This window comes from Vulpes lagopus, chromosome 3 (assembly GCF_018345385.1).
Source record: "Vulpes lagopus strain Blue_001 chromosome 3, ASM1834538v1, whole genome shotgun sequence".
NCBI lineage: Eukaryota > Metazoa > Chordata > Mammalia > Carnivora > Canidae > Vulpes > Vulpes lagopus.
This window is the reverse complement of record NC_054826.1, coordinates 88459305-88484507: the sequence shown is the minus strand read 5'-3', so window position 1 is coordinate 88484507 and position 25203 is coordinate 88459305. Positions and strand designations below refer to the sequence as shown.

The window sequence follows — 25203 nt, the reverse complement described above, 5'->3', positions numbered from 1 at the left end:
AGGTAAGGAGGAAGATACTAGGCAGAACAAGGGCTTTGAAGGACTATAGTGCATAAACCAGGGAATCCAGAGAGCAATGTGCATGCCCAGGGCTGGACACAGGCTCAGAAAACACTTGAGAGGACACTACGTTCATATGTATCTCTGGCTAATTTTCGGACTCTTCAAAAGAGGGGAAGGCTAAGGCAGAAGAGTAGGCAGCCTGTGTTGAAGGAGTGCCCTATCTTAGAGCCAATCTATAAATATCAAGTGAGTATTTGATTTTTCTTTTTGGTTCCAGAAGTTTAAGAAAATCTGTCAGGTCACTGGGTAACCATTGAGATAATGGTACAGAAATGACAGTGACCACACCTGACAAGGAATATAGTGTTTGAAAAATAGTGAAAGTAAACATGAACAACTACAACCTTTAGCAAGCAACAAAAGCAAACCCTGGGGAAGTGGATAATTTGATTTCCAGAGTAACCGCATTATAATATTTAAAATATTATACTTATTTAAAAGGATCTTATTTATTCATGAAAGACACACAGACACACACACAGAGAGAGAGAGAGAGAGAGGCAGAGACCCAGGCAGAGGGAGAAGCAGGCCCTATGCGGGGAGCCTGATGTGGGACTTGATCCTGCGACTCCAGGATCAGGCCCTGGGCTGAAGGTGATGCTAAACCACAGAGCCACCTGGGCTGCTCCAAAATATCCATACTTTAACAAAAAGTTATAAGGCATAAACAAGTAGGCCCATTCGTAGGAAAAAAAAATTGACCGGAATCATCCCAGACCTAGTAAATATATTGGTTTACTAGAAAAAGTTCTTTTAAGTATGCTCAAAGGGCTAGAGGAAACCATGGACAAAGAACTGAAGGAAACTAGAACAATGTATGTACATACAATATCAATAAAGAGAAGTTATAAAAAGAAACCAAGAAGAAATTATGAAGTTCAAAGGTACAATAACTGAAATATAAAATTCACTACAACAGGGATCCCTGGGTGGCGCAGCGGTTTGGCGCTTGCCTTTGGCCCAGGGCGCGATCCTGGAGACCCGGGATCGAATCCCACATCAGGCTCCTGGTGCATGGAGCCTGCTTCTCCCTCTACCTGTGTCTCTGCCTCTCTCTCTTTCTCTCTGTATGACTATCATAAATAAATAAAATTAAAAAAATAATAATAAAATAAAAAAATAAATAAAATAAATAAAATTCACTACAACAAATCAAAACAACAGATTTGAGCAGGCAGAAAAATCTGTAAAATTGAAGATAGTTGAAATGAGTCAGTCTGAGGAGCAGAAGGAAAAAAGAATAAAGACAGACAGAACCTAATGACCTGTGGGGGCACTATTACCCATAATGACAGAAGCAAAATGGGAGTCCCAGAAAGAGAAGAGGGAGGAAAAGAGACAAAATATTTGAGGAAATAATGGCCAAAACTTCCTAAATTTGATGCTAGACATAAATCTGTCCATACAGGAAACAAAATGAAGTACAAAAAGGATAAACTCAAACAGCTCCATACAACATATTTTAATCAAATTGTCAAAAGTCAGAGACAAAAATCTTAGAGCAGCAAGATTCTCAATATGATTAAAGCAGATCTCTCAACAGAAACCGTAGAGACCAGAAGGCATTATGAACATTAAAATGCTGGGAGAGGGGGATCCCTGGGTGGCGCAGCGGTTTGGCGCCTGCCTTTGGCCCAGGGCGCGATCCTGGAGACCCGGGATCAAATCCCACATCAGGCTCGCGGTGCATGGAGCCTGCTTCTCCCTCCGCCTGTGTCTCTGCCTCTCTCTCTCTCTCTGTGACTATCATAAATAAATATAAAAAAAAAAAAAAGAAAGAAAAAGAAATTTAAAATGCTGGGAGAAAAACTTGTCAAATGAGAATTCTGTATCCAGCAAGACAGTCCTTCAATAATGTAGGAGAAATTAAAAGGCATTTGAAGATAAGGCTAAGTGACTGGGATACCTGGATGGCTCAGTGGTTGAGTGTCTGCCTTTGGCTCAGGTTGTGGCCCCAGGGTTCTAGAATTGAGTCCTGCATTGGGCTCACCACAGGGAGCCTGCTTCTCCCTCTGCCTATGTCTCTGCCTCTCTCGTGAATAAATAAAATCTTAAAAAATAAAAATAGAAGCTGAGGGACTAGTAGACCTGCCCTACAGAACTGCCACGGGGTGGGGGGTTGGGGGGTGAAGAAATACCAAAGGGAGTTCTTTGGCTTGAAATGAAAAGACTAGACAATTTTAGGCCACATGAAGAACATAGGTAAAGGAAACCATAGATAAATATGAAATCTGTATTATTGTGGTTTTTTTATTTCTTTTTTTTTTTAAGATTTATTTATTTATTCATTCAGAGAGAGCAAGAGAGAGACAGAGACACAGGCAGAGGGTGAAGCAGGCTCCATGCAGGAAGCCCGATGTGGGACTCGATCCCGGGTCTCCAGGATCACACCCTGGGCTGCAGGCGGCGCTAAACCGTTATGCCACCGGGGCTGCCCTATTTTTTTTTTTTAATATCCTATATGGCTTTTAAAAGTCAAATGAGGGGAGGAGGGGCAAGATGGCGGAAGAGTAGGGTCCCCAAGTCACCTGTCCCCACCAAATTACCTAGATAACCTTCAAACAATCCTGAAAATCTACGAATTCGGCCTGAGATTTAAAGAGAGACCAGCTGGAATGCTCCAGTGAGAAGAGTTCGCGCTTCTATCAAGGTAGGAAGACGGGGAAAAAGAAATAAAGGAACAAAAGGCCTCCAAGGGGGAGGGGCCCGCGAGGAGCCAGGCTGAGGCCGGGGCGAGTGTCCCCAGGGCAGGAGAGCCCCGTCCCGGAGGAGCAGGAGCTGCACCAACCTTCCCGGGCGGAAAGGGGCCCGCAGGGAGTTAGAGCAGGACCCAGGAGGGCGGGGATGCCCTCGGGCTCCCTGGGACATTAACAGGCACCTGCGCCCCGGGAGAGTGCGCCGAGCTCCCTAAGGGCTGCAGCGCGCACGGCAGGACCCAGAGCAGCTCAGAGGGGCTCGGGCGGCGGCTCCGCGGAGGGGGCTGCGGGGTGCAGGAGCGCGAATCCAACAGCGCAGGCCCCGGAGCACAGGGACCGGGACACAGCCCAGGATCCGGCCTCCCCCGCGACAGGCAGAGGCCGGGAGGGCCCACGACAGCGAGGACGCTCCTGCCCGGAGCTGAGCAGATCAGCGGCTGCCCCGGAGCCTCCAGGACCTGCAGACGGAGAGCCCCGGAGTTACTGCGGGGGCTGACTCCATGGCTGCAGAGCTGGCCCCGCCACTGGGGCTGTTCCTCCTGGGCCCTCACGGGGTGAACAACCCCCACTGAGCCCTGCACCAGGCAGGGGGCAGAGCAGCTCCCCCAAGTGCTAACACCTGAAAATCAGCACAGCAGGCCCCTCCGCCAGAAGGCCAGCTAGACTGACAAGTTCCAGGGGAAGTCAAGGGACTTAAAGTATACAGAATCAGAGGATACTCCCCCATGTTTTGTTTTGCTTTGTTTTGCTTTTTGATTTCTGTTTGCTTCCCCCACCCTTTTCTCCCCTTCCTTTCTTCTTCTTTCTCTATTTCTTCCTTTTTCTTTTTTCTTCATTTTTTTTTCTTTTTCTCTTTTCTTTCCTTCTTTCTCTCCTCTCTTTTTCTCCTTTTCCCAAAACAACTTGTTTTTGGCCACTCTACACTGAGCAAAATGACTAGAAGGAAAACCTCAACTCAAAAGACAATCAGAAACAGTCCTCTCTCCCACAGAGTTACAAAATATGGATTACAATTTAATGTCAGAAAGCCAATTCAGAAGCACTATTATACAGCTACTGGTGGCTCTAGAAAAAAGCATAAAGGACTCAAGAGACTCCATGACTGCAGAATGCAGATCTAATCAGGGAGAAATTAAAAATCAGGGATCCCTGGGTGGCACAGCGGTTTAGTGCCTGCCTTTTGCTCAAGGCCCAATCCTGGAGACCTGGGATCGAATCCCACGTCGGGATCCCGGTGCATGGCGCCTGCTTCTCCCTCTGCCTGTGTCCCTGCCTCTCTCTCTCTATAGTAAATGAATAAATAAATAAAATTTAAAAATCAATTGAATGAGATGCAATCCAAACTAGAAGTCCTAACGATGAGGGTTAATGAGGTGGAAGAATGAGTGAGTGACAAGACAAGCTGATGGCAAAGAGGGAAACTGAGAAAAAAAGGGACAAACAATTAAAAGACCATGAGGATAGATTAAGGGAAATAAACGACAGCCTGAAGGAAGAAAAATCTAAGTTTAATTGGGGTTCCGGAAGTCGCTGAAAGGGACAGAGGGCCAGAATATGTATTTGAACAAATCATAGCTGAAAACTTTCCTAATCTGGGAAGGGAAACGTGCATTCAGATCCAGGAAATAGAGAGATACCCCCCCTAAAATCAATAAAAAACATTCAACACCTCGACATTTAATAGTTAAAACTTGCAAATTCCAAAGATAAAGAGAAGATCCTTAAAGCAGCAAGAGACAAGAAATCCCTGACTTTTATAGGGAGGAGTATTAGGGTAACAGCAGACCTCTCCACAGAGACCTGGCAGGCTAGAAAGGGCTGGCAGGATATATTCAGGGGCCTAAGAGACAAAAACATGCAACCAAGAATACTGTATCCAGCAAGGCTCTCATTCAGAATGGAAGGAGAGATAAAGAGCTTCCAAAACAGGCAGGAACTGAAAGAATATGTGACCTCCAAACCAGCTCTGCAAGACATTTTAAGGGGAACTCTTAAAATTCCCCTTTAAGAAGAACTCCAGTGGAACAATCCACAAAAATAAGAACTGAATAGATATCATGATGACACTAAACTCATATCTGTCAATAGTAACTCTGAACGTGAACGGGCTTAATGACCCCATCAAAAGGCGCAGGGTTTCAGACTGGATAAAAAAGCAAGACCCATCTATTTGCTGTCTACAAAAGACTCATTTTATTATTATTATTTTTTTTTTTAAAGACTCATTTTAGACAGAAGAACACCTACAGCCTGAAAATAAAAGGTTGTAGAACCATTTACCATTCAAATGGTCCTCAAAAGAAAGCAGGGTAGCCATCCTTATATCAGATAAACTAAAATTTACCCCGAAGACTGTAGTGAGAGATGAAGAGGGACACTATATCATACTTAAAGGATCTATCCAACAAGAGGACTTAACAATCCTCAATATATATGACCCGAATGTCAGAGCTGCCAAATATATCAATCATTAATAACCAAAGTTAAGACATCCTTAGATAATAATACACTGATACTGGGTGACTTCAATCTAGCGCTTTCTATACTTGATAGGTCTTCTAAACACAACATCTCCAAAGAAACGAGAGCTTTAAATGATACACTTCACCAGATGGATTTCACAGATATCTACAGAACTTTACATCCAAACTCAACTGAATACACATTCTTCTCAAGTGCACATGGAACTTTCTCCAGAATAGACCACATACTGGGTCACAAATTGGGTCTGAACTGATACCACAGGATTGGGATCGTCTTCTGCATATTCTCAGATGATAATGCCTTGAAATTAGAACTAAATCACAGCAAGAAGTTTGGAAGGACTTCAAACACGTGGAGGTTAAGGACCATCCTGCTAAAAGATGAAAGGGTCAACCAGGAAATAGGAAGAATTAAAAAGATTCATGGAAACTAATGAGAATCAAGATACAACCGTTCAAAATCAGCAAAAGCAGTCCTAAGGGGGAAATACATCACAATACAAGCATCCATCCAAAAACTGGAAACAACTCAAATACAAAAGCTAACCTTATACATACAGGAGTTAGAGAAAAAACAGCAAATAGATACTACACCCAGCAGAAGAAGAGAGTTAATAAAGATTCGAGCAGAACTCAACAAAATCGAGACCAGAAGAACTGTGGAACAGATCAACAGAACCAGGAGTTGGTTCTTTCAAAGAATTAATAAGATAGATAAACCATTAGCCAACCTTATTAAAAAGGAGAGAGAAGACTCAACTTAATAAAATCATGAATGAGAAAGGAGAGAACACTACCAACACCAAGGAAATACAAACGGTTTTAAAAATATATTATGAACAGCTATACGCCAATAAATTAGGCAATCTAGAAGAAATGGACACATTCCTGGAAAGCCACAAACTACCAAAAGTGGAACAGGAAGAAATAGAAAACCTGAACAGGCCAATTACCAGGGAGGAAATTGAAGCAGTCATCAAAAACCTTCCAAGACACAAAAGTCCCGGGCTAGACGGCTTCCCTGGGGAATTCTATCAAGCGTTTAAAGAAGAAACCATACCTATTCTACTAAAGCTGTTTGGAAAGATAGAAAGAGATGGAGTACTTCCAAATTCGTTCTATGAGGCCAGCATCACCTTAATTCCAAAACCAGACAAAGACCCCACCAAAAAGGAGAATTACAGACCAATATTCCTGATGAACGTGGATGCAAAAATTCTCAACAAGATACTAGCCAATATGATCCAACAGTACATTAAGAAAATTATTCACCATGACCAAGTAGGATTTATTCCCGGGACACAAGGCTGGTTCAACACTGGTAAAACAATCAATGTGATTCATCATATCAGCAAGAGAAAAACCAAAAACCATATGATCCTCTCATTAGATGCAGAGAAAGCATTTGACAAAATACAGCATCCATTCCCGATCAAAACCCTTCAGAGTGTAGGGGATAGAGGGAACATTCCTCGACAACTTAAAAGCCATCTACGAAAAGCCCACAGCAAATATCATTCTCAATGGGGAAGCACGGGAGCCTTTCCCCTAAGATCAGGAACAAGACAGGGATGTCCACTCTCACCACTGCTATTCAACATAGTATTGGAAGTCCTAGCCTCAGCAATCAGACAACAAAAAGACATTAAAGGCATTCAAATTGGCAAAGAAGAAGTCAAACTGTCCCTCTTCGCAGATGACATGGTACTGTACCGAGAAAACCCAAAAGCCTCCACCCCACGATTGCTAGAACTCATACAGCAATTTGGTAGCGTGGCAGGATACAAAATCAATGCCCAGAAATCAGTGGCATTTCTATACACTAACAATGAGACTGAAGAAAGAGAAATTAAGGAGTCAATCCCATTTACAATTGTACCCAAAAGCATAAGATATGAATAAACCTAACCAAAGAGGTAAAGGATCTATACCCTAAAAACTACAGAACACTTCTGAAAGAAATTGAGGAAGACACAAAGAGATGGAAAAATATTCCATGCTCATGGATTGGCAGAATTAATATTGTGAAAATGTCAATGTTACCCAGGGCAATTTACACGTTTAATGCAATCCCTATCAAAATACCACGGACTTTCTTCAGAGAGTTAGAACAAATTATTTTAAGATTTGTGTGGAATCAGAAAAGACCCCGAATAGCCAGGGGAATTTTAAAAAAGAAAACCATAGCTGGGGGCATCACAATGCCAGATTTCAGGTTGTACTACAAAGCAGTGGTCATCAAGACAGTGTGGTACTGGCACAAAAACAGACACATAGATCAATGTAACAGAATAGAGACCCCAGAAGTGGACCCTGAACTTTATGGTCAACTAATATTCGATAAAGGAGGAAAGACTATCCATTGGAAGAAAGACATTCTCTTCAATAGATGATGCTGGGAAAATTGGACATCCACATGCAGAAGAATGAAACTAGACCCCTCTCTTTCACCATACACAAAGATAAACTCAAAATGGATGAAAGATCTAAATGTGAGAGAAGAGTCCATCAAAATCCTAGAGGAGAACACAGGCAACACCCTTTTTGAACTCGGCCACAGTAACTTCTTGCAAGATTCATCCATGAAGGCAAAAGAAACAAAAGCAAAAATGAACTATTGGGACTTCATCAAGATAAGAAGCTTTTGCACAGCAAAGGATACAGTCAACAAAACTAAAAGACAACCTACAGAATGGGAGAAGATATTTGCAAATGACGTATCAGATAAAGGGCTAGTTTCCAAGATCTATAAAGAACTTATTAAACTCAACACCAAAGAAATAACCCAATCATCAAATGGGCAAAAGAGATGAAGAGAAATCTCACAGAGGAAGACATAGACATGGCCAACAGGCACATGAGAAAATGCTCTGCATCACTTGCCATCAGGGAAATACAAATCAAAACCACAATGAGATACCACCTCACACCAGTGAGAATGGGGAAAATTAACAAGGCAGGAAACCACAAATGTTGGAGAGGATGCGGAGAAAAGGGAACCCTCTTACACTGTTGGTGGGAATGTGAACTGGTGCAGCCACTCTGGAAAACTGTGTGGAGGTTCCTCAAAGAGTTAAAAATAGACCTGCCCTATGACCCAGCAATTGCACTGTTGGGGATTTACCCCAAAGGTACAGATGCAATGAAACGCCGGGACAGTTGCACCCCGATGTTTCTAGCAGCAATGTCCACAATAGCCAAACTGTGGAAGGAGCCTCGGTGTCCATCGAAAGATGATGGATAAAGAATATGTGTTTTATGTACACAATGGAATATTACTCAGCCATTAGAAATGACAAATACCCACCATTTTCCTCAACGTGGATGGAACTGGAGGGTGTTATGCTGAGTGAAGTAAGTCAATCACAGGACAAACATTATATGTTCTCATTCATTTGGGGAATATAAATAATAGTAAAAGGGAATATAAGGGAAGGGAGAAGAAAAGTGTGGGAAATATCAGAAAGGGAGACAGAACATAAAGACTCCTAACTCTGGGAAACGAACTAGGGGTGGTGGAAGGGGAGGTGGTGGGGTGAATGGGTGACGGGCACTGAGGGAGGCACTTGACGGGATGAGCACTGGGTGTTATTCTGTATGTTGTCAAATTGAACACCAATAAAAAATAAATTTATAATAAAAAAATAAATAAATAATGAAAAAAAAAGTCAAATGAATACAGAAGTATAAATCTGTATTAACAGGCATACAACATACAAATACATGTTACAACAACAATATGAAGGGGGAAAAACAGAGCTACATTTCATTGTTTCTATGCAACTGAAGTTAAATTGGTATCACTTCAAACTAAATTGTTATAAATTAGGGATATTAATAGTAATCTTCAGTGTAATGGCTACAAAACTTTAAAAAATAACAAAAGGAAATGAGTAAATCAAAATGAGACACTAGAAAAAAATACAAAAAATTAGACAATCTTGGCTGAATTAAAGGAGAAGTTATTAGGCAGATAGAGAATAAATGTCAAATTGCACAAGTAATTTACTTTGGGTTTATCTTGGTTAAACTGAGATTATAAATTTTGGAAGCAGAGTAACAGTCTTTCTCATAATAATGTCAGTGGGGGTACCTGATACCACTGATGATATTAACCTGGATCAGTTTGTTAAGGGAGTTTTTGCCAGTTTTCTCCACTGTACAGTAACTCTTTTTCATACTGTATTATTTCTTTTTCATACAGTATTCTTTAAAAGCAATTCATTAATCCAGCCCATACTCAAAGAGGGACAGAATAAGCACTACCTGTAAGAGTTGGCACTATGTACGTATATTATTTCTAATTCTTCATGTAGAGGAGTTCTCCTTTCTCCCTGTTTATTTGTTCATTTATTTATATCATTATGGCCTCAAATATTTAATGCTTTGCGTTAGAATCAAATAGTGAGTTATTTATTTTGTTGCTTAAATTTTTCCAGTTTGCCCATGAGAAGATGTTTCATGTTGGCTTCTATGTCCATTTGACATGTCCCCATCATTCTGTTTCTGAGCACATACTTTTTGATACTACAAAACTATCTGGGCTTATTTTATATTTTTCTACCTTCACCCTAAAATCAATAATTTCTCCATGTTATTCAGGTCCCATAATTTTTTTTTTTAAAGATTTATTTATTTTAGAGTGTGTGTGCAATCAGGGGTGGGTGCAGAGGAAGGGGGACTGAGAGAGACACACAGAGAGCGAATCCTCAAGCAGATTCCCCCGCTAAGCATGGAGCAGGATACTGAGTGTGGAACCCAATTCAGGGCTTGATCCCAGGACCCTCAGATCATGACCTGAGCTGAAATCAAGAGTCAGCTGCTTAATAGACTGAGCCATCCAGGTGCCCCTCTGGTTCCTTCTTATTGGCAAATAGTGTTTAGAACTAAGATCTGTGTGCTGGGTATGTTCATTGCTTCTAGGGTGTCACTGACTATAGGTATTCTCAGCAGAGTTAGTAAATATATATGTATATTAACTCGTGTATACACGTCTGTAATCATTTCTATATCTATTTGTATACATAGCAAGGAAATATATATTAAGGTAACTTTGATACATTTGTTTTTCAATATGGAGCTGGAAAAAAATGAGGATCCATATACAAAGAATGAACCTTAGCCAAGAACTTAAACTTTGTATAAAAATCAACTCAGGGATCCCTGGGTGGCGCAGCGGTTTGGCACCTGCCTTTGGCCCAGGGCGCGATCCTGGAGACCCGGGATCGAATCCCACATCAGGCTCCCGGTGCATGGAGCCTGCTTCTCCCTCCGCCTGTGTCTCTGCCTCTCTCTCTCTCTCTGTGACTATCATAAATAAAAATATAAAAAAAAATTTAAAAAAATCAACTCAAAATGAATAATAAACCTAAATATACAATGTAAAACTATAATATTCTTTGAAGATAGGAAAAAGTCTCTGTGACCTTTAGTTAAGCAAAGACTCATCAAATACAACACTAAAAGAATTTAGAAAGAAAAAAATCTAGAGGTCAGAAAAATTTGCTCTGTGAAAGACACTGTTGAGTGAAAAGTGTAGGCACAGATAGGAAGAAAATATTTGAAACAACAAATCTAAGAAATTATTTATATCCAGTTCATATAATAAGAACTCTCAAAATTCAATAATAAAACAGTCTAATTTAAAAATAGACAAAAAATTTGAATAGACACTCCAAAAGGAGATATATGTGGGTAGCAAATAAGCACACTAAAACATTTTCAATGTATTAGTCTTTAGGAAAAATGCAAATTAAAACCATAATGAGATACTACTACATACCTATCAGCACAACTTGAAAGAAAAAAAAAAACTGACAATACGAAATGGTGACAAGAATGTGAAACAAGTAGACATCTGTACATTGTGGTAGGAATACAAAATAGTACCATTGTTTTGGTAAACAGTTTGGCAGTTTCTTATAAAGTTAATCACAATACTTAATATGACCCAGGCAAACACATGCATAGGTACTTACCCAAGATAAATGAAAATCCATGTACACACAGAAATCTAAATGCAACTATTTATAACAGCTCCTTTTATAATTGCCACAAAACCAAAACCCAAATGTTTTTCAAGTGGTGAATGGGTTAACCAAGGGAGTACACAGATACAGCTCAATACTATTTAGCAATAAAAAGAATGAACTGTGAATACATTCAACATGATTAAATCTCAAATACATTATGCTAAAAGAAAGTTGGTATTCTCAGAAAACTACATAGTATTTAATTTATATGATATTCAGGAAAAGGCAAAGTTATAGGGTGAAAGAATAAATTGGTGATGGCCAGGATTAGTTTTGGGGGTTCCAAGAGAATTTTGGGGCATCTATAGCATCACTGTGGTTATGATTATATGCTTTTATTCATGTGTCAAAACTCACTGAAGTGTATACCCAAAAAATGAATTTTGCTGGAATTTAAAGAATAAAGACAATAAAACAGCACAAAACAAAAATGACTTCATACCTATTAGGATGACTACTTTCAACATAACAACAACATAAAAGCCCAGTAAAATACCAAATATTGGCAAGGATACAGAGGTACTGGAACTCTTATACATTGCTGGTGGGGATATAAAATAGTGTAACCTCTACAGAGAATACAGAAAGCCAGTTCTCAAAAACATAAACACAGAATTAGCATATGATTCAGCAATTCCACTCAACTTGCACATCTATAAGAACTCAAAGCAGGGACTCCAACAGATATGTGTACACCAATATGCATAGAAACATTAATAATAGCCACAAGGTGCAAAAAACCCAAGTGTCTATCACCAGATGAATGCATAAAGAGGAGGCTGGGAATATATTGGTGGAATAGGAGGACCCTTAGCCTCGCCTCCTCCCTTGGTACAACTAGATAAAACTCCCATCAGTGTAAATAAACCAAGAAAACAACCCCAAGACTAGCCGAACAAACTCCACAACTAAAAGGAGAGAAGAGGCTGCATCAGAGAAGGTAAGTATGAGCATAAACAGAAGTTAACTGGATGCAAAAGGAAAGATGGAACTCATTAAAAAGTGTAAAATCTTGATTCTTAATAAAGAATGTCAATAGCAGGGATGCCTGGGTGGCTCAGCGGTTGTGCATCTGCCTTTGGCTCAGGGTGTGATCCTGGAGACCCAGGATTGAGTCCCACATTGGGCTCCCTACATGGAGCCTGCTTCTCCCTCTGCCTGTGTCACTGCCTCTCTCTGTGTCTCTCATGAATAAATAAAAAAACTAAAATCTTAAAAAAAAAAAAAAAAAGAATGCCAATAGCAAAAAAAGACAAATGCATAAACAAAATGTGGTAGGTAGAAACAATGGAATATCATTTAGCTTTTAACAGGAAAGAAATCCTGTCACATGCTACATGACCGGTCTTAAAGACATTATACTGAGTGAAATATGCCAGTTAAAGGGCCAAATACTGTGTGATTCTACTTATACAAGAGACCTAGGATAGTCAAGTTTATAGACGGAAAGTAGACTGGTGGTTCCCAGTGGAAGGGAGAATAAGGAGTTATTGTTTAATGGTTACCATTTCAGTTTTTCTGGGGCACCTGAGTGGCTCAGTTGACTATGTGTCTGCCTTCAGATGAGGGCATGGTCCTGGAATCCTGGAATTGAACCCCACATCCAGCTCCTTGCTCAGTGGGGAGCCTGCTTCTCCTCCCTCTGCCCTTCCCCCTACTCCCTACTACTTGCTCTCTGTCAAATAAGCAAATAACATCTGTAAAATAATTTTTTTTTAGTTTTGCAAAATGAAAGCAGTTCTAAAGATGGATGGTGGTGATGACTGTACCATAATGTGAAATGTACTTAATGCCATTGAACTGTATAGCTGAAATTGGTTAAAATGGTAAATTTTATGTAGATTTTCCACTATTAAAAAATAAACATAAAAAAACACAACTCAGAAAACATGCTAAAAGTGGCTGTATGAAAGCATCGAATATATGCACCAAAATTGGAGGGATCAAGATACTAGAAAAAAATAGAGTTTTTTTCTATACCTTTAATTTGAATTTTCGGGGCATTTTCAAATTTCATAGAGCAGAAAGTAGCTGAGAGCTAGCATCCTGACCATAGGATAAAAAGCTGGTTCTGAATGTAATATAGTAAGACAAAAGAGAAGTGGATCTCACACTAACAATAAGAACAATCCCCTAACTTAGAAAATTACAAGTTTTCTAAAACCTATCAGAGAACTGAGAATCCAAAGATGAACAAAGGAAAAAAACTCAGAAGAGATGAATACTCCAGAAAAGAAAAGAAAACCACAATGACTCACTTTTAGGGGTAAGTAAAGGAGAGAGGGAAGTAGTCCAACTCAACAAAATGTTAATGTTTGCTTATGGATTTTCTGTGGTGTATTAGAATCCCTGCAGACTCCAGTTACAACACAATTGAACACCAATCTGCTGTTTGATACTAGCAGGTGACTGGGGGTTTCACATTCAAAAGGTCCCTAAATTATGGAATCCTAGTATCAGCAGAACTCTTTTTTTCTTTTCTTTTTCTTTTTCTTTTTTTTTTTTTTTTTTTTTTTCACTTGCCACCAAATCTCTCAAAGCGATCAGTTTATTTTAAGTTGGGGAAGCAGTTTCTGGAACCAAATAGGAAGCTCCATAATCAATACGAATGGTCTGAAATATAAACAGCGACCAGTTTTCCCCATAGGCCTCTACTGAGTATACAGCAACAACCCTCCAAAGGTTGGGAGCAGAGCACCATGGCAGGAAGAGATGTCTCAGATGGTGAAAGCTCTGCAGGGTAGGAACTCCTCAGTCACCCAAAGGGAGGCTGGTGGCTAGACTACAGAGCACATCAGTGGAGCCTCAGTGGTGCTCTGATCCCAAGCTCAGTTGAAGGGAAAGCCTTGATCCTGCCCTTAAACCATTTGAAATCATTAGTGAACTGAATCTAACTAAAGTCCATGGTCAGTTCAACTACCTATTAGATTGACTTGGGAACCAGACAGAAGAAGGGATGTGCCGTTTTTCTGGAGCTGGAACTTTGATCTCTACTTTTATAAAGTGTCTACACATAAAGAATTATGAGACATGCAAAAAAAGTAGAAAATGTTCATACATACCAAAGAAAGAAGGCTTCTGAAGCAGATAACCTAGATGTTGGGATTACCAGATAAGGATTTTAAAGTAATTATAATGAAAATTAAATAACCAGGTAACAAAACAGACAATATAAATTAAAGAATGGAGAACCATAGCAGAAAAAGAACAAAACAGGAACTTTCAGAATTAAAAGATACAGTATTAGAAGTGGATTTTATGGGCTTATGAATGAAAGTGAATTGAAAAAAAGAAGGAAACCATGAACTTGAAAAATCAGTTCAACAGAAATATTCAAACTGACTAAAAAAAAAAAACCCAAACTAAGTAGAGCATCTGAGACATTTGCATGTTATTTATATTGTCTCTAACATTTGTGTATAACTGTAATCTTAGGAAAAATGAGAATGGGACAAAGAAAATACTTGAAGAGTAAGTGTTTGAGAACTTTCTGAAATGATGAAAGGCAACAATCCATAAACCTTTATTGTCCTCGAGGGATAAATCCAAAACAAACGATAATTATACACATCACAATCTAACTCTTGAAAACTAGGATAAAAGGAAAATCCTAAGCACTAGTGGAGGAAAAAAGACACGTTATTTTCTGTTGAGTAACAAGATGAGGAATGATATCAGAAACAGCAGAAGACAAAGGCATCCTATAAATGCAGAAACAAAACTTGAAGTACAGTTTTATATTTGACAACAATATCTTTCGCAAACCAAGATGAAATAAAGACATTTTCAGAAAGATAAGCAAAGTGAATTTGTCACCATAACTCCTGTGCTACATGAAATGATAAAATAAGTTGCTTAGGCTGAAGGGAAAAGATATCAGAGAGAATCCTAAACCTGTAGGACAGAATACAGAGCACCCAAAGCACAGATACTTGTACAAACATAAAACACTATTTTATGCACGCATGCACACATCCACAGACATATACGTTAAGTTACTTTAAAAAAAAATTAATACTGATTAAAGAAAAAAAATAACAAGTATTTAGAGTTAAAAATATATGGAGAAGTGAGATATAAAAACAAGGACCACACTGGTGGGAGGGTTTAAACAGAATTATGCTGCTGAAATTTAATTATGTCGTTCGTGAATAAATATTTGAAGACATAGATAATGGTGAAAAATGTAATCTTCAGACTAAATAATAAACGAAATGAGAAAAAGTAGAGCTTAAAAGTCAATAAAGGAGATCCACTGTAATACTCAAAATACTCAACCCAAAGGAAGTACAACAAACATCAAGATCAAGAAAAATCCACACATCCAAAACAGTAGAGATAAGGTATCTTAAAAGTAACTAGCCAAAAACATAAATTTACTTTAGAGGTCTAACAAAAGGTCAATCTTCAGTACTATCAGTAGAAGATAATGAATGCTTTTCAATGTTTCAAAATATAAGAACTGTCAACAAGGAGTGCTATACACAGTGAAAAAGTTATTTATATTTCAGATAAACCAAACTTAGAACTTTCCACCAGTAGGCCCTCACTAAAACAAGCAAGTAAGCAGAATAAAAACAACATAAAGGATGTTTCCAAACAGAAGAAATTTATGCCATTACAACTTGAGAGATGCAAGAAGAAATAAAGAACATCTAATTTGGCCAAAATGGCTATGAACAAACAAAAACTTATGGTATCTGCATAAAATAAACTTTTTCAAGAGTTGTTAGTGATGACTGCTCTCAAAATTTTTTTTAAAGATTTATTTATTTATTTATTTATTTATTTATTTATTTATTTATTTATGATAGACATAGAGAGAGAGAGGCAGAGACACAGGCAGAGGGAGAAGCAGGCTCCATGCCGGGAGCCCAACGTGGGACTCGATCCCGGGACTCCAGGATCGCGCCCTGGGCCAGAGGCAGGCACCAAACCGCTGAGCCACCCAGGGATCTCCGACTGCCCTCAAAATTACTTCACGAAACAAAAAGGCTCACTAGTCATTTGTGCTGTCCAGACTGGCCAGTCAGAAATTAGTTACAGAGCCTAATATGGGAAAATCATGGCACCCCCGAATGAATTCTGGATAAGGAAAATGTCACTTAAAAGAGATACATTTAAGACTAAAGCAAACGTCACTTTAAAGAGGCGTTCAAGACTAAAGCAAACTGTTGAATGGGCTATGTATTTTGAGCTTCCGCCTACATTATTTCTCCTTCTTTCGAGTGTCTTTTTCCCCACCCTCATGCCCAAAGACTATGATTTTTAGTTAATAACAGATATGTCCACACTAAAAATTTATGATCTGGTAGTAAACCATTTCAAAAGCTGGGCTGTGAGAATTACATAGGACTGATTACGTCAAGTGTTTATGAAAGGACTGAGAAACTGATTGCCAAATACACTGTATGATTTTTAAATAAATAAAATTGAAATTTAGTATTTCCTTCAGACTACAAGGTCCTACATATTACAGTCCCTTCTGCCTCTTTGATCTTCCCTCTTAGATCATTCTCCCCTAGGTTGCTTTGTCGCTTCAATGTCCTGAATACTGTTTCTGGAACATGCCTTAGAGTGTATTTGCTGTTCTTCCTAGAATGCTCTTCCCCCAGAATTCTACTTGGAATTTAACCAGGACTCTCATTTAACCAGGACTCTCTTCAAATACTACCTTTTAGACTGGCATTCCCTAACCACCTTATTCTGTTCCTCATATCTGTGTCACACTGTCCTCCTAAACTGCTTATTTGCCTCTGAGCACATGCATCAGAAATAGTACTCAAATGCAGACACACATAAAACATATTATCACATTTGTTAGTATCCTCACCAATCTTCTCCGAAAAGTCTTTAAGTATTAGAAGCTGTCAGCTTCACAGTGGAGGATACAAGTTTTCTAAAAATCTGTATTTTCACATGAAAGCTCAACTTTTAACATTGGCAAAAAATACTGAAAGTTATTTTCCTTGAAGTGACAGGCTCACTTAAGCCATTTTTCAGAAAATGTTTGGTAAATACCAATCCAAATAACCATAATTTGTCTGCCAGCTACTCTTTCAAGTAACAATAGTATTCCATATAAAAGGTGGCTTCGTGAGCTCACAGATTAATTGCACAACTACTTTTCCTCTAGACAATCAACCATCATTACACAGCATGTAGTGAAAGTACTCTATGTGAACTTCCCATTTTCTCATACTGAATAACAAAACGTGTATTCAAGGTCAAGGTCTAATAAAATTAGTAATTTTTACTGTTTCATCAAGGTCATCCTTAAGTAATGGTGGCAGTTTTTTATTGCGAGTTCACTGCAGAGAAATACAGTCATTGCTATCATTGTCATAATTCACGCCAACAGGCAGCAACCTAGTCAACACTGCTTTTACACCATTAGTGTAAAAGGCATTTTGCATCTTAGTATTAAGTTCTGACCTCACAGGCCCTGGAAAAAGGCCTTGAGTATCCCAGAAGTCTGCAGACTATGCTTTGGAACTGCTGTGATATTCAAAGAGCATTTTCCCTGAAGGTGACTTTTAACTGTTTGCACTTTTTAGTTCAATGGATGGGTTGTCTTTCATAAAACTCACTGAAAAGAAACACACACATATACACACAGTAAGAGCTAAATAAAGACGCACCTGATACTTGTTCATTTTCTGCAGTTCTTTGTAAAGGACAGAAACTATGAAGCCAAAACAGGGAAAGTTGGAAGATAGAAGTCTTAAGAGACCTTATCTTGCAGCTCCAGAATCACCTGAAAGAAATTTCCATACATTTTAGTAAAACATAAACCCTTAAAACCCTTAGGAAAATATCCCTTTGAGCCATGAGAAGGAATAGGAAGGACCATGATAAAGGAGTACCTGCCTGTACACTGGTGACTCTGGTATAATCTTGATGGATCTGGGAAAATTTTGAGTGAATCTAAACATTTTCTTGCTAGCTGTTTTGAAAATTGTGTCCACTTAATAACACAAAAGAATAAAAAACTTAAACATCCAATAATAGGCTGGGCAAAATGTATAATATATATCCAAATTATGGACCCCTAACCTGGTATTTCAAATAACATTGAAAAGAAATACAGGAAAGTGTTTAAGTTACATAACAATTTTTCCTGTTAATATTATAAACTCCACAAAGTTAGAAAGTCTTCAAAGCCCTCAAAAGTGTGTTTTGTCTCCCTAAATTCCAGCTTCTCCAAAAATCACTTCTCTAAGAAAATTGTGACTTAAACATGGTACAGCGGACGACCTGGAGACTTCTTTTTTTTTTAAAAAAAAAGATTTATTTTTATTTATTCATGAGAGAGAGAGAGAGAGAGAGGCAGAGACACAGGCAGAGGGAGAAGCAGGCTCCATGCACTGGGAGCCCGATGTGGGATTCGATCCCGGGTCTCCAGGATCGCGCCCCGGGCCAAAGGCAGGGGCGAAACCGCTGCGCCTCCCAGGGATCCCCAAGACTTCTGTTCTATGCTAGTGTCTGCTATTAGCAAACGTAGCGACTTAGTTTCAATGCTACTAAATTGAATGTGAGGAGGAATGAATGAATGACATAATTTTGAACAAACTTTCCAGTACTATTTTGATTCTGTAAGTTCACACAGTGCGACACATCTAGATGATACCCTGGAATTCACTGTTGGCTCCACCCTTGGGCCGAGCCCTTAGGGTAAAAGTTAATTAGGCCTTTAAGAACTCTGACATGGCCATCTGCTGATCTTCTGACAGCTGCACAGATCTTAACTTCTTAAAATAATAATATGACAGCATAAATCCCAGAACAGACTCTTTGGGTGGCACAAGGTAACTAGATGCCATAATGCTGGGCTAACAGAACCCTCTTCCGGCTGGCATGACACTTACAAAATGCCTGGTAACCCAGGCTCAGCAGCCAGAGGCAGTCTATCACTTTCTTAGCCTGGAGCGCGGGTGAAATTCCAGTTTTTGCCTTTTAACTTTTTTTTTAATTTATTTATGATAGTCAGAGAGAGAGAGAGAGAGAGAGAGAGAGGCAGAGACACAGGCAGAGGGAGAAGCAGGCTCCATGCACCGGGAGCCCGACGTGGGATTCGATCCCGGGTCTCCAGGATCGCGCCCTGGGCCAAAGGCAGGCGCCAAGCCGCTGCGCCACCCAGGGATCCCCCAGTTTTTGCCTTTTAACAAGGTCCCATTTCCCCTCTCTAAAAACTAGCCTTGGGGCTGGAGAGGATTCCCAGCTTCTCCAATAAGCCTTAAAATTCAGGGCTCACCTTGCGGTTTCAGTTTACCTGAAACCCGCTGAGAATAGAAATGTGTTGGAGAGTGCAGGAAGGGCCTTAATTCACCTTTTGATACAGGAGTTCCGCGGAAGCCTCTAGAATTTTGGAAATAAATACTTAGTGGTAGGGCTAGGTGCACTGCACGCCACAGTTTTAATCAGGGACAATCTCTGTAGTAAATATGTCGACACTGGTTTTAGCGTGAAAACAACACGAACCAGAGTGAGATGGGTGAGTGCGGACCCATCCTCCCCCGCTAATGCTGAGTACACCGATCTACCTCTGAACCTTCAGGATTCCTGTTAGGATGGAGGCGAGAGAAACCGATTCAAGGATGGTGATGGTGATGATCAATCAAGCCAATAATGAAAAGAACAGCAAACTCTGTAAGAACAAAAGCAGCTCACCTTTACTGAGTGCTTATCCTGCCTTAAGGGTACGGCCCCACCGAATACAGCGACCCACCCCTGTGGTTGCGGGGTTACCGGACAGACGGCGCCGGCCCTGGCCCTGGCCCTGGCCCTGGCCCTGCCCCTGCCGAGGCGACGCCAGCGCCGACGTGGCGGGCCCGGGGTCCCCGTCACAGAGCCGCCCCCAGCCTCCCCGCCCAGCCCGCCGGGCTCCGCGCTCCAGAGCGTGTCCCCCCCCAGCGCCCCGCCAAGTCCCTCGGGCCGCCCCGGGCCGCCGGGCTCCGCGCTCCGCGCTCCAGAGCGTGTCCCCTCCCCAGTCCTCCGGGGCCAGCCTGGCGCTCAGAGGGGGGCGGCGGCTTCCGAGGCCTCCGGCTCCGCGCAGCCGCCAACAGCCATGTCCCCGCCCCCGCCCTCGCCCCCGCAGAGAGGGCTCGGACACACCTGCATGGGCTCGGCCGCCGCCACCGGCCCGCGCAGATTCCAGGCCCCGCCCTCTGCCGCCCCGCGCAGACCCGGAGGCTCCAGACTCCTCTCCCGCCCTGAGGCGTGAGACGGAAGATGGCGACTGTCAAAAGGAGATGGAATTGCGCGTGCGCAAGAGCCCCCCCCCGCCCCCCGCGTCCCACGCCGGAGCCCGCTTCCTAGGAGGCCCCGCAGCGCCTGCACTCCGGGGGCGCTGCCCGGACTTTCTGGAGGTGCCAGCTGCTGCGACTGGCACCCCGCAGTCTGGGGCTGGAAAGCAAAACTACCTCTTGATAAAGTACTTGTAACCGGGTACAACAGTACAAAGAATAATATCCTGTAACATCTGAATTCAAGCTTTCAAAATTATCCAAATGATACATGATACTTGTAATAAAGAGAAAATATGTATAGACAAGCAGAAGACACTGCCACACGTACCACTGCCCAAAGGAAGAGTACACACTCTGAGGTTTGTACTCAATTTATGCTAATGGTATAAAATACTGTAACTCTTTTCACTAGGGAATCTATACTGAATATGTAGTGATTTCGCGTTCAGTAGTAACTTCATGACAGTAATTTACTCTTTCTTGTGCCAACAACATAAATAAGTTTCCATTCACAGTAATGACTAAAAAAATTTTTGTAAGATTAATTTTAAAGCACAGCTAAAAATATATATACATATATTTGTGTCTATGTATATTGTGTATCCATACGCAGGCTCCTGGCGTTCGGAGGTGCAGAAGCACCTGGTACCACCACTCACCACTGACAGGGTCCAAGGGCGGAGAGAGAAGTCATACTGATACAGGAAAGGAATGTATGCCAGTGAAGATGGGGAAGACAATGCACTGGCAGCTCAAAGGTCTCTTCCAAAGTGCTAAAGTTTTTCCAGGTTTATATAACAAAACGGGGCGGGGGGAGAGGTAAAGACAGTGGGTACTGCAGGTAGGCAGTGAAAGTCCAATGGATCATGGCCTTGGGAGTCAAACAGAGGTGCGGCCCCCAGGGCAGAAAGCATCCCTCATTCTGTAAGAGGGTAGCGTAGTTGGGGTGGGAGTCCTTGCCCTCTTAGTCTTCCACCTGAGCCAAGGGACAAGCTGGAAAGAAGAAACCAACTGGAAAGTCTGAGGTCAAAATGGAGACAGCCCAAGTCCTCTTCATAGACACCAGTTTTCAGGATGGGCAGTTTTGGAGAGAGAATAAAAATAAAGGGTCGGGGGACCCCTGGGTGGCTCAGTGGTTAAGCGTCTCCCTTTGGCTCCAGGCATGATCCTTCTCCTGGACCGCATCTGGCTTCCTGCGGGGAGCCTGCTTCTCCCTCTGCCTCTTTCTGTCTTTCATGAATAAATAAATAGAATCTTTAAACAAGAGTAAATAAATAAATAAAAATAAAGGGTCAGGACACCTGGGTGGCTCAGCAGTTGAGCGTCTGCTTTTGGCTCAGGTGTGATACTGGGTCCTGTGACTGAGTCCCACATGGGGCTCCCTATGGAGAGCCTGCTTCCCCCTCTGCCTGTCTCTACCTCTCTCCCTCTGTCTCTCATGAATAAATAAATAAATAATCTTAAAAAAAAATAAAGGGTCATCTTAGAATTCTGCCTGAATAAATGATTTCAGATTTGGGGTTGGGGAACCACGCGTCTAGTTTTTATTTACTGATGAAGGATAATTAATGCATAGATATACAAGTGTTTTTACATAATAAATGTATCATTTTTATTTACCATTATGTGTGGTTAGTACCTGCCTTACTCTCTCTCTCTCTCTCTCTCTCTAAGATTTTATATATTTATTCATGAGAGACAGAGAGAGAGGCAGAGACACAGGCAGAGGGAGAAGAAGGCTCCATGCAGGGAGCACGACATGGGACTTCATCCCGGGTCTCCAGGATTATGCCCTGGGCTGAAGGTGGCGATAAACCTTTGAGCCGCCCGGCCGCCCAGTACCTGCTTTATTCTCAAGAGGGTTTGTAATGGTCACTCCCACAACTGATGGACACACACAAATATACAAATTATACAGAAATAACCATTCACAAAAATGCAAGGACACAGACTCAATGACACAATAAATACATTTACATTGCCTAACTGGAAGTAATGTCTATTTGGGCCCTTACCTTCTGACAGACACTGTCATATCTCCATGAATACACACATTTTATGGATAGCTCTTTTGTTACTGGCGTGTTTTTTAAATTAAAAATGTATTTTGAATATCTCTTGTGTGATTTAATATACTTCTATCACATTTAAATGCTGCTGCCTGTTATTGTACTTTGTGGATAAGTATACTTTACCCATAAGTTCTTGGATATTCATATTGACTCAACTAAACCGTGAAGGGCATACATAATAGAAATCTTTGAATTATAAGAGCATATCACCCAAAAAGTAGAATTACTTGAGTGAAGTACTTGCTTATTTAAAATCTTTTTTTAAGTATGCATGTATTTTAAGTTAAAAAATTTATTGCTTCTTTAATTTTGAAAAATTACTTTTCTTCAATTTCAAGACAAACTCTGCTTCGTAGGGATGTTATTTTCTTATTGTATTACCGGATTCCATTTAAAAAAATATTTTAATAAGTTCCCTTTTCACAAGAACTGATAACTGACAAATGCCTTCCTTTTATTAGTTTTGTATCTAGAAGATACACCCAGGTCTTTTTACTTTTTCCTTCTTTTATTGAAGTTTCTATTTTCAATCTCAGAATAATAAATAAAAGTGAGCACCCGTAAACCATTTTCTATACTAATTTCATATTTTGCCGTATTTATCTTGTTTGCTGAAACATTTTTAGTTAAATTGGATATATTTCACTCCTTAATACTTCAGTATGTATCTCCAAAACTAAGTATATTCTATAATAGATAATCTGTAATGAAATCCCCATAATGTCCGCAAAAGCCTTTCAAAGATTTTTTTTTCCTCATCAGGATGCACTGAGGGACCACAAATTGCATTTGGTAGTTCTTACAGGTAGGTTCTAACCTCGGGCAGTGTAGTAGGGGGGCGGCCTCCAAGTTGCCTACCTGCCGCAGCAACAGCGTCCCTGCACTTCAACGAGGGAAGTTTATTTACATAGTTAATAAGGCGCGCGCGAAGGGTCACGGGAGACGTAGTCCCGAGTCGAGTTTGCTTACCCAGCAGAACTTGCGCGCTGGTCGAGGACAGTGCTGAGCGCGCGCAGCTTCGCCATCTTCCCGGTCCCCCTCCTGCGCCAACAGGTCTAGTGAAGCCCGAAATCCCGTTTCCGGATTTCCCAGTAATTCTCAAGGTCCTGGTTGCCCATCTTCCTAAGAGCAGAGGTTAGAGCGTGGGCCCGGTGGGAAGCGTCGGCGACGCTCGGTGGGGAAGAGGCCCGGGACTCCGCAGCCGACCCCCGACCGCGGGCGGGGACTTCTGGGGGCGGGCCCGCGCCTTGGGTTCCCCGGGCCTCCCAGCTCTGAGCGAGGGGTCCTGCCCCTGCGCCCGGGACGGCGCGTGCGCATGCGTGAGGGTCGGGACGGGGCGCGTGCGCATGCGTGAGGGCGGCCCTTGTGGCCCTTGGCTTCGCAGGCTTCTTGGCTCTCAGCTCTACAGGAGCTCTGGATGGGGTCTCCCTTGTCCTTGTCCTCAATGGCTCTAGTTTCTAGGGGAAACTAAAAAGTTTCAAGAGGTGCAGATTTGGGGAACTGGGTGAAGATTCCAGATATGAAATTGTCCTCTAATTTTTTTTTAAAGACTTTGTGTATTGATTAGAGCAGGAGCGGGAGGGAGGGGCAGAGGGAGAAGCAGACTCCCCGCTGAGCAGGGAGCCCAACCAGGGGCTCTGTCCCAGGACCCTGAGATCGTGATCTGAGCTGAAGTCACATGCTTCACCGACTGAGTCACCCAGGCGCCCCTCTTTATATACTGATTTCCAAGGTACCGATGGGCTCCTGTGAAGTTAAAGAGCTGCATTTTCAGAAACAGAAATCTCATCTTGAAGAGAACTCTTGTGACATATGATCTCTCTGCAGAGCTTCAGAATGGAGACAACCCCCCCCCCCCGAAAGGGGTGGATCCTAGAACTGCAGGGCCTACAATGGCCTAGATTCTTTATTTTCCTGATAGATGCCACTGTAACCAAACTAAACTGAGTTAGCACCGTGGTGAGTCACACATACAGACTGCACCAGATGCAGTCCTCGTACAAAGGAGAAATTGCAGCAAATAAGGAGATCATGAGCAATAACTTACAAAGCCATGACTCCCTGAGGTGGTGGACAGGTTCCTTTTATTTAGAGAGGGGATGAATATTTAGAAAGGGGATCCTTGTCATTGTAGTAGAGAAGGCATAATTTTTTAAAGGTTTTATTTATTTATTCATGAGAGAGGCAGAGACATAGAAGGAGAAGCAGGCTCCCTGCGAGGAGCCCAATGCGGGACTCGATCTCAGGACCCAGGGATTATGACCTGAGCTGAAGGCAGATGGTCAACCGCTGAGCCACCCAGACGCCCCATAAGCTGGTTTCTTTTCTTTTTTTTTTTTTTTTTATGATAGTCACACAGAGAGAGAGAGAGAGAGAGGCAGAGACACAGGCAGAGGGAGAAGCAGGCTCCATGCACCAGGAGCCGGACATGGGACTCGATCCCGGGTCTCCAGGATCGCGCCCTGGGCGAAAGGCAGGCGCTAAACCGCTGCGCCACCCAGGGATCCCCCATAAGCTGGTTTCTTAAGGAGACATGCCAGCACATATGTACATTCAATGTTATGTCAATGGTGCTTGTGCTCTTTGAATGGAGATTTGATGTAAAAGTG

At 41.6% G+C, this 25203-nt stretch overlaps 2 protein-coding genes across 2 annotated transcripts in view; one reads left to right on the top strand and one right to left on the bottom strand.

Moving 5' to 3' along the window:
* Window positions 1-19988, bottom strand: part of ZNF25 (zinc finger protein 25) — a 30991-nt gene extending 11003 nt beyond the window's left edge. Inside the window, exons 1-2 of the mRNA XM_041748884.1 lie at window positions 19818-19988; window positions 17916-18031 (exon numbers count right to left, since the gene is read on the bottom strand). Coding sequence (XP_041604818.1) covers window positions 17916-17930 — 15 coding nt within the window. The 5' untranslated portion in view covers window positions 17931-18031; window positions 19818-19988. The remainder of the gene's footprint in view (window positions 1-17915; window positions 18032-19817) is intronic.
* A 3590-nt stretch (window positions 19989-23578) lies between these two features.
* The window catches only part of LOC121487302 (zinc finger protein 2 homolog), a 37898-nt gene continuing 36273 nt past the window's right edge, over window positions 23579-25203 (top strand). The window contains exon 1 of the mRNA XM_041748862.1: window positions 23579-23728. The gene's annotated coding sequence lies outside the window, so the exon portion shown is untranslated. The remainder of the gene's footprint in view (window positions 23729-25203) is intronic.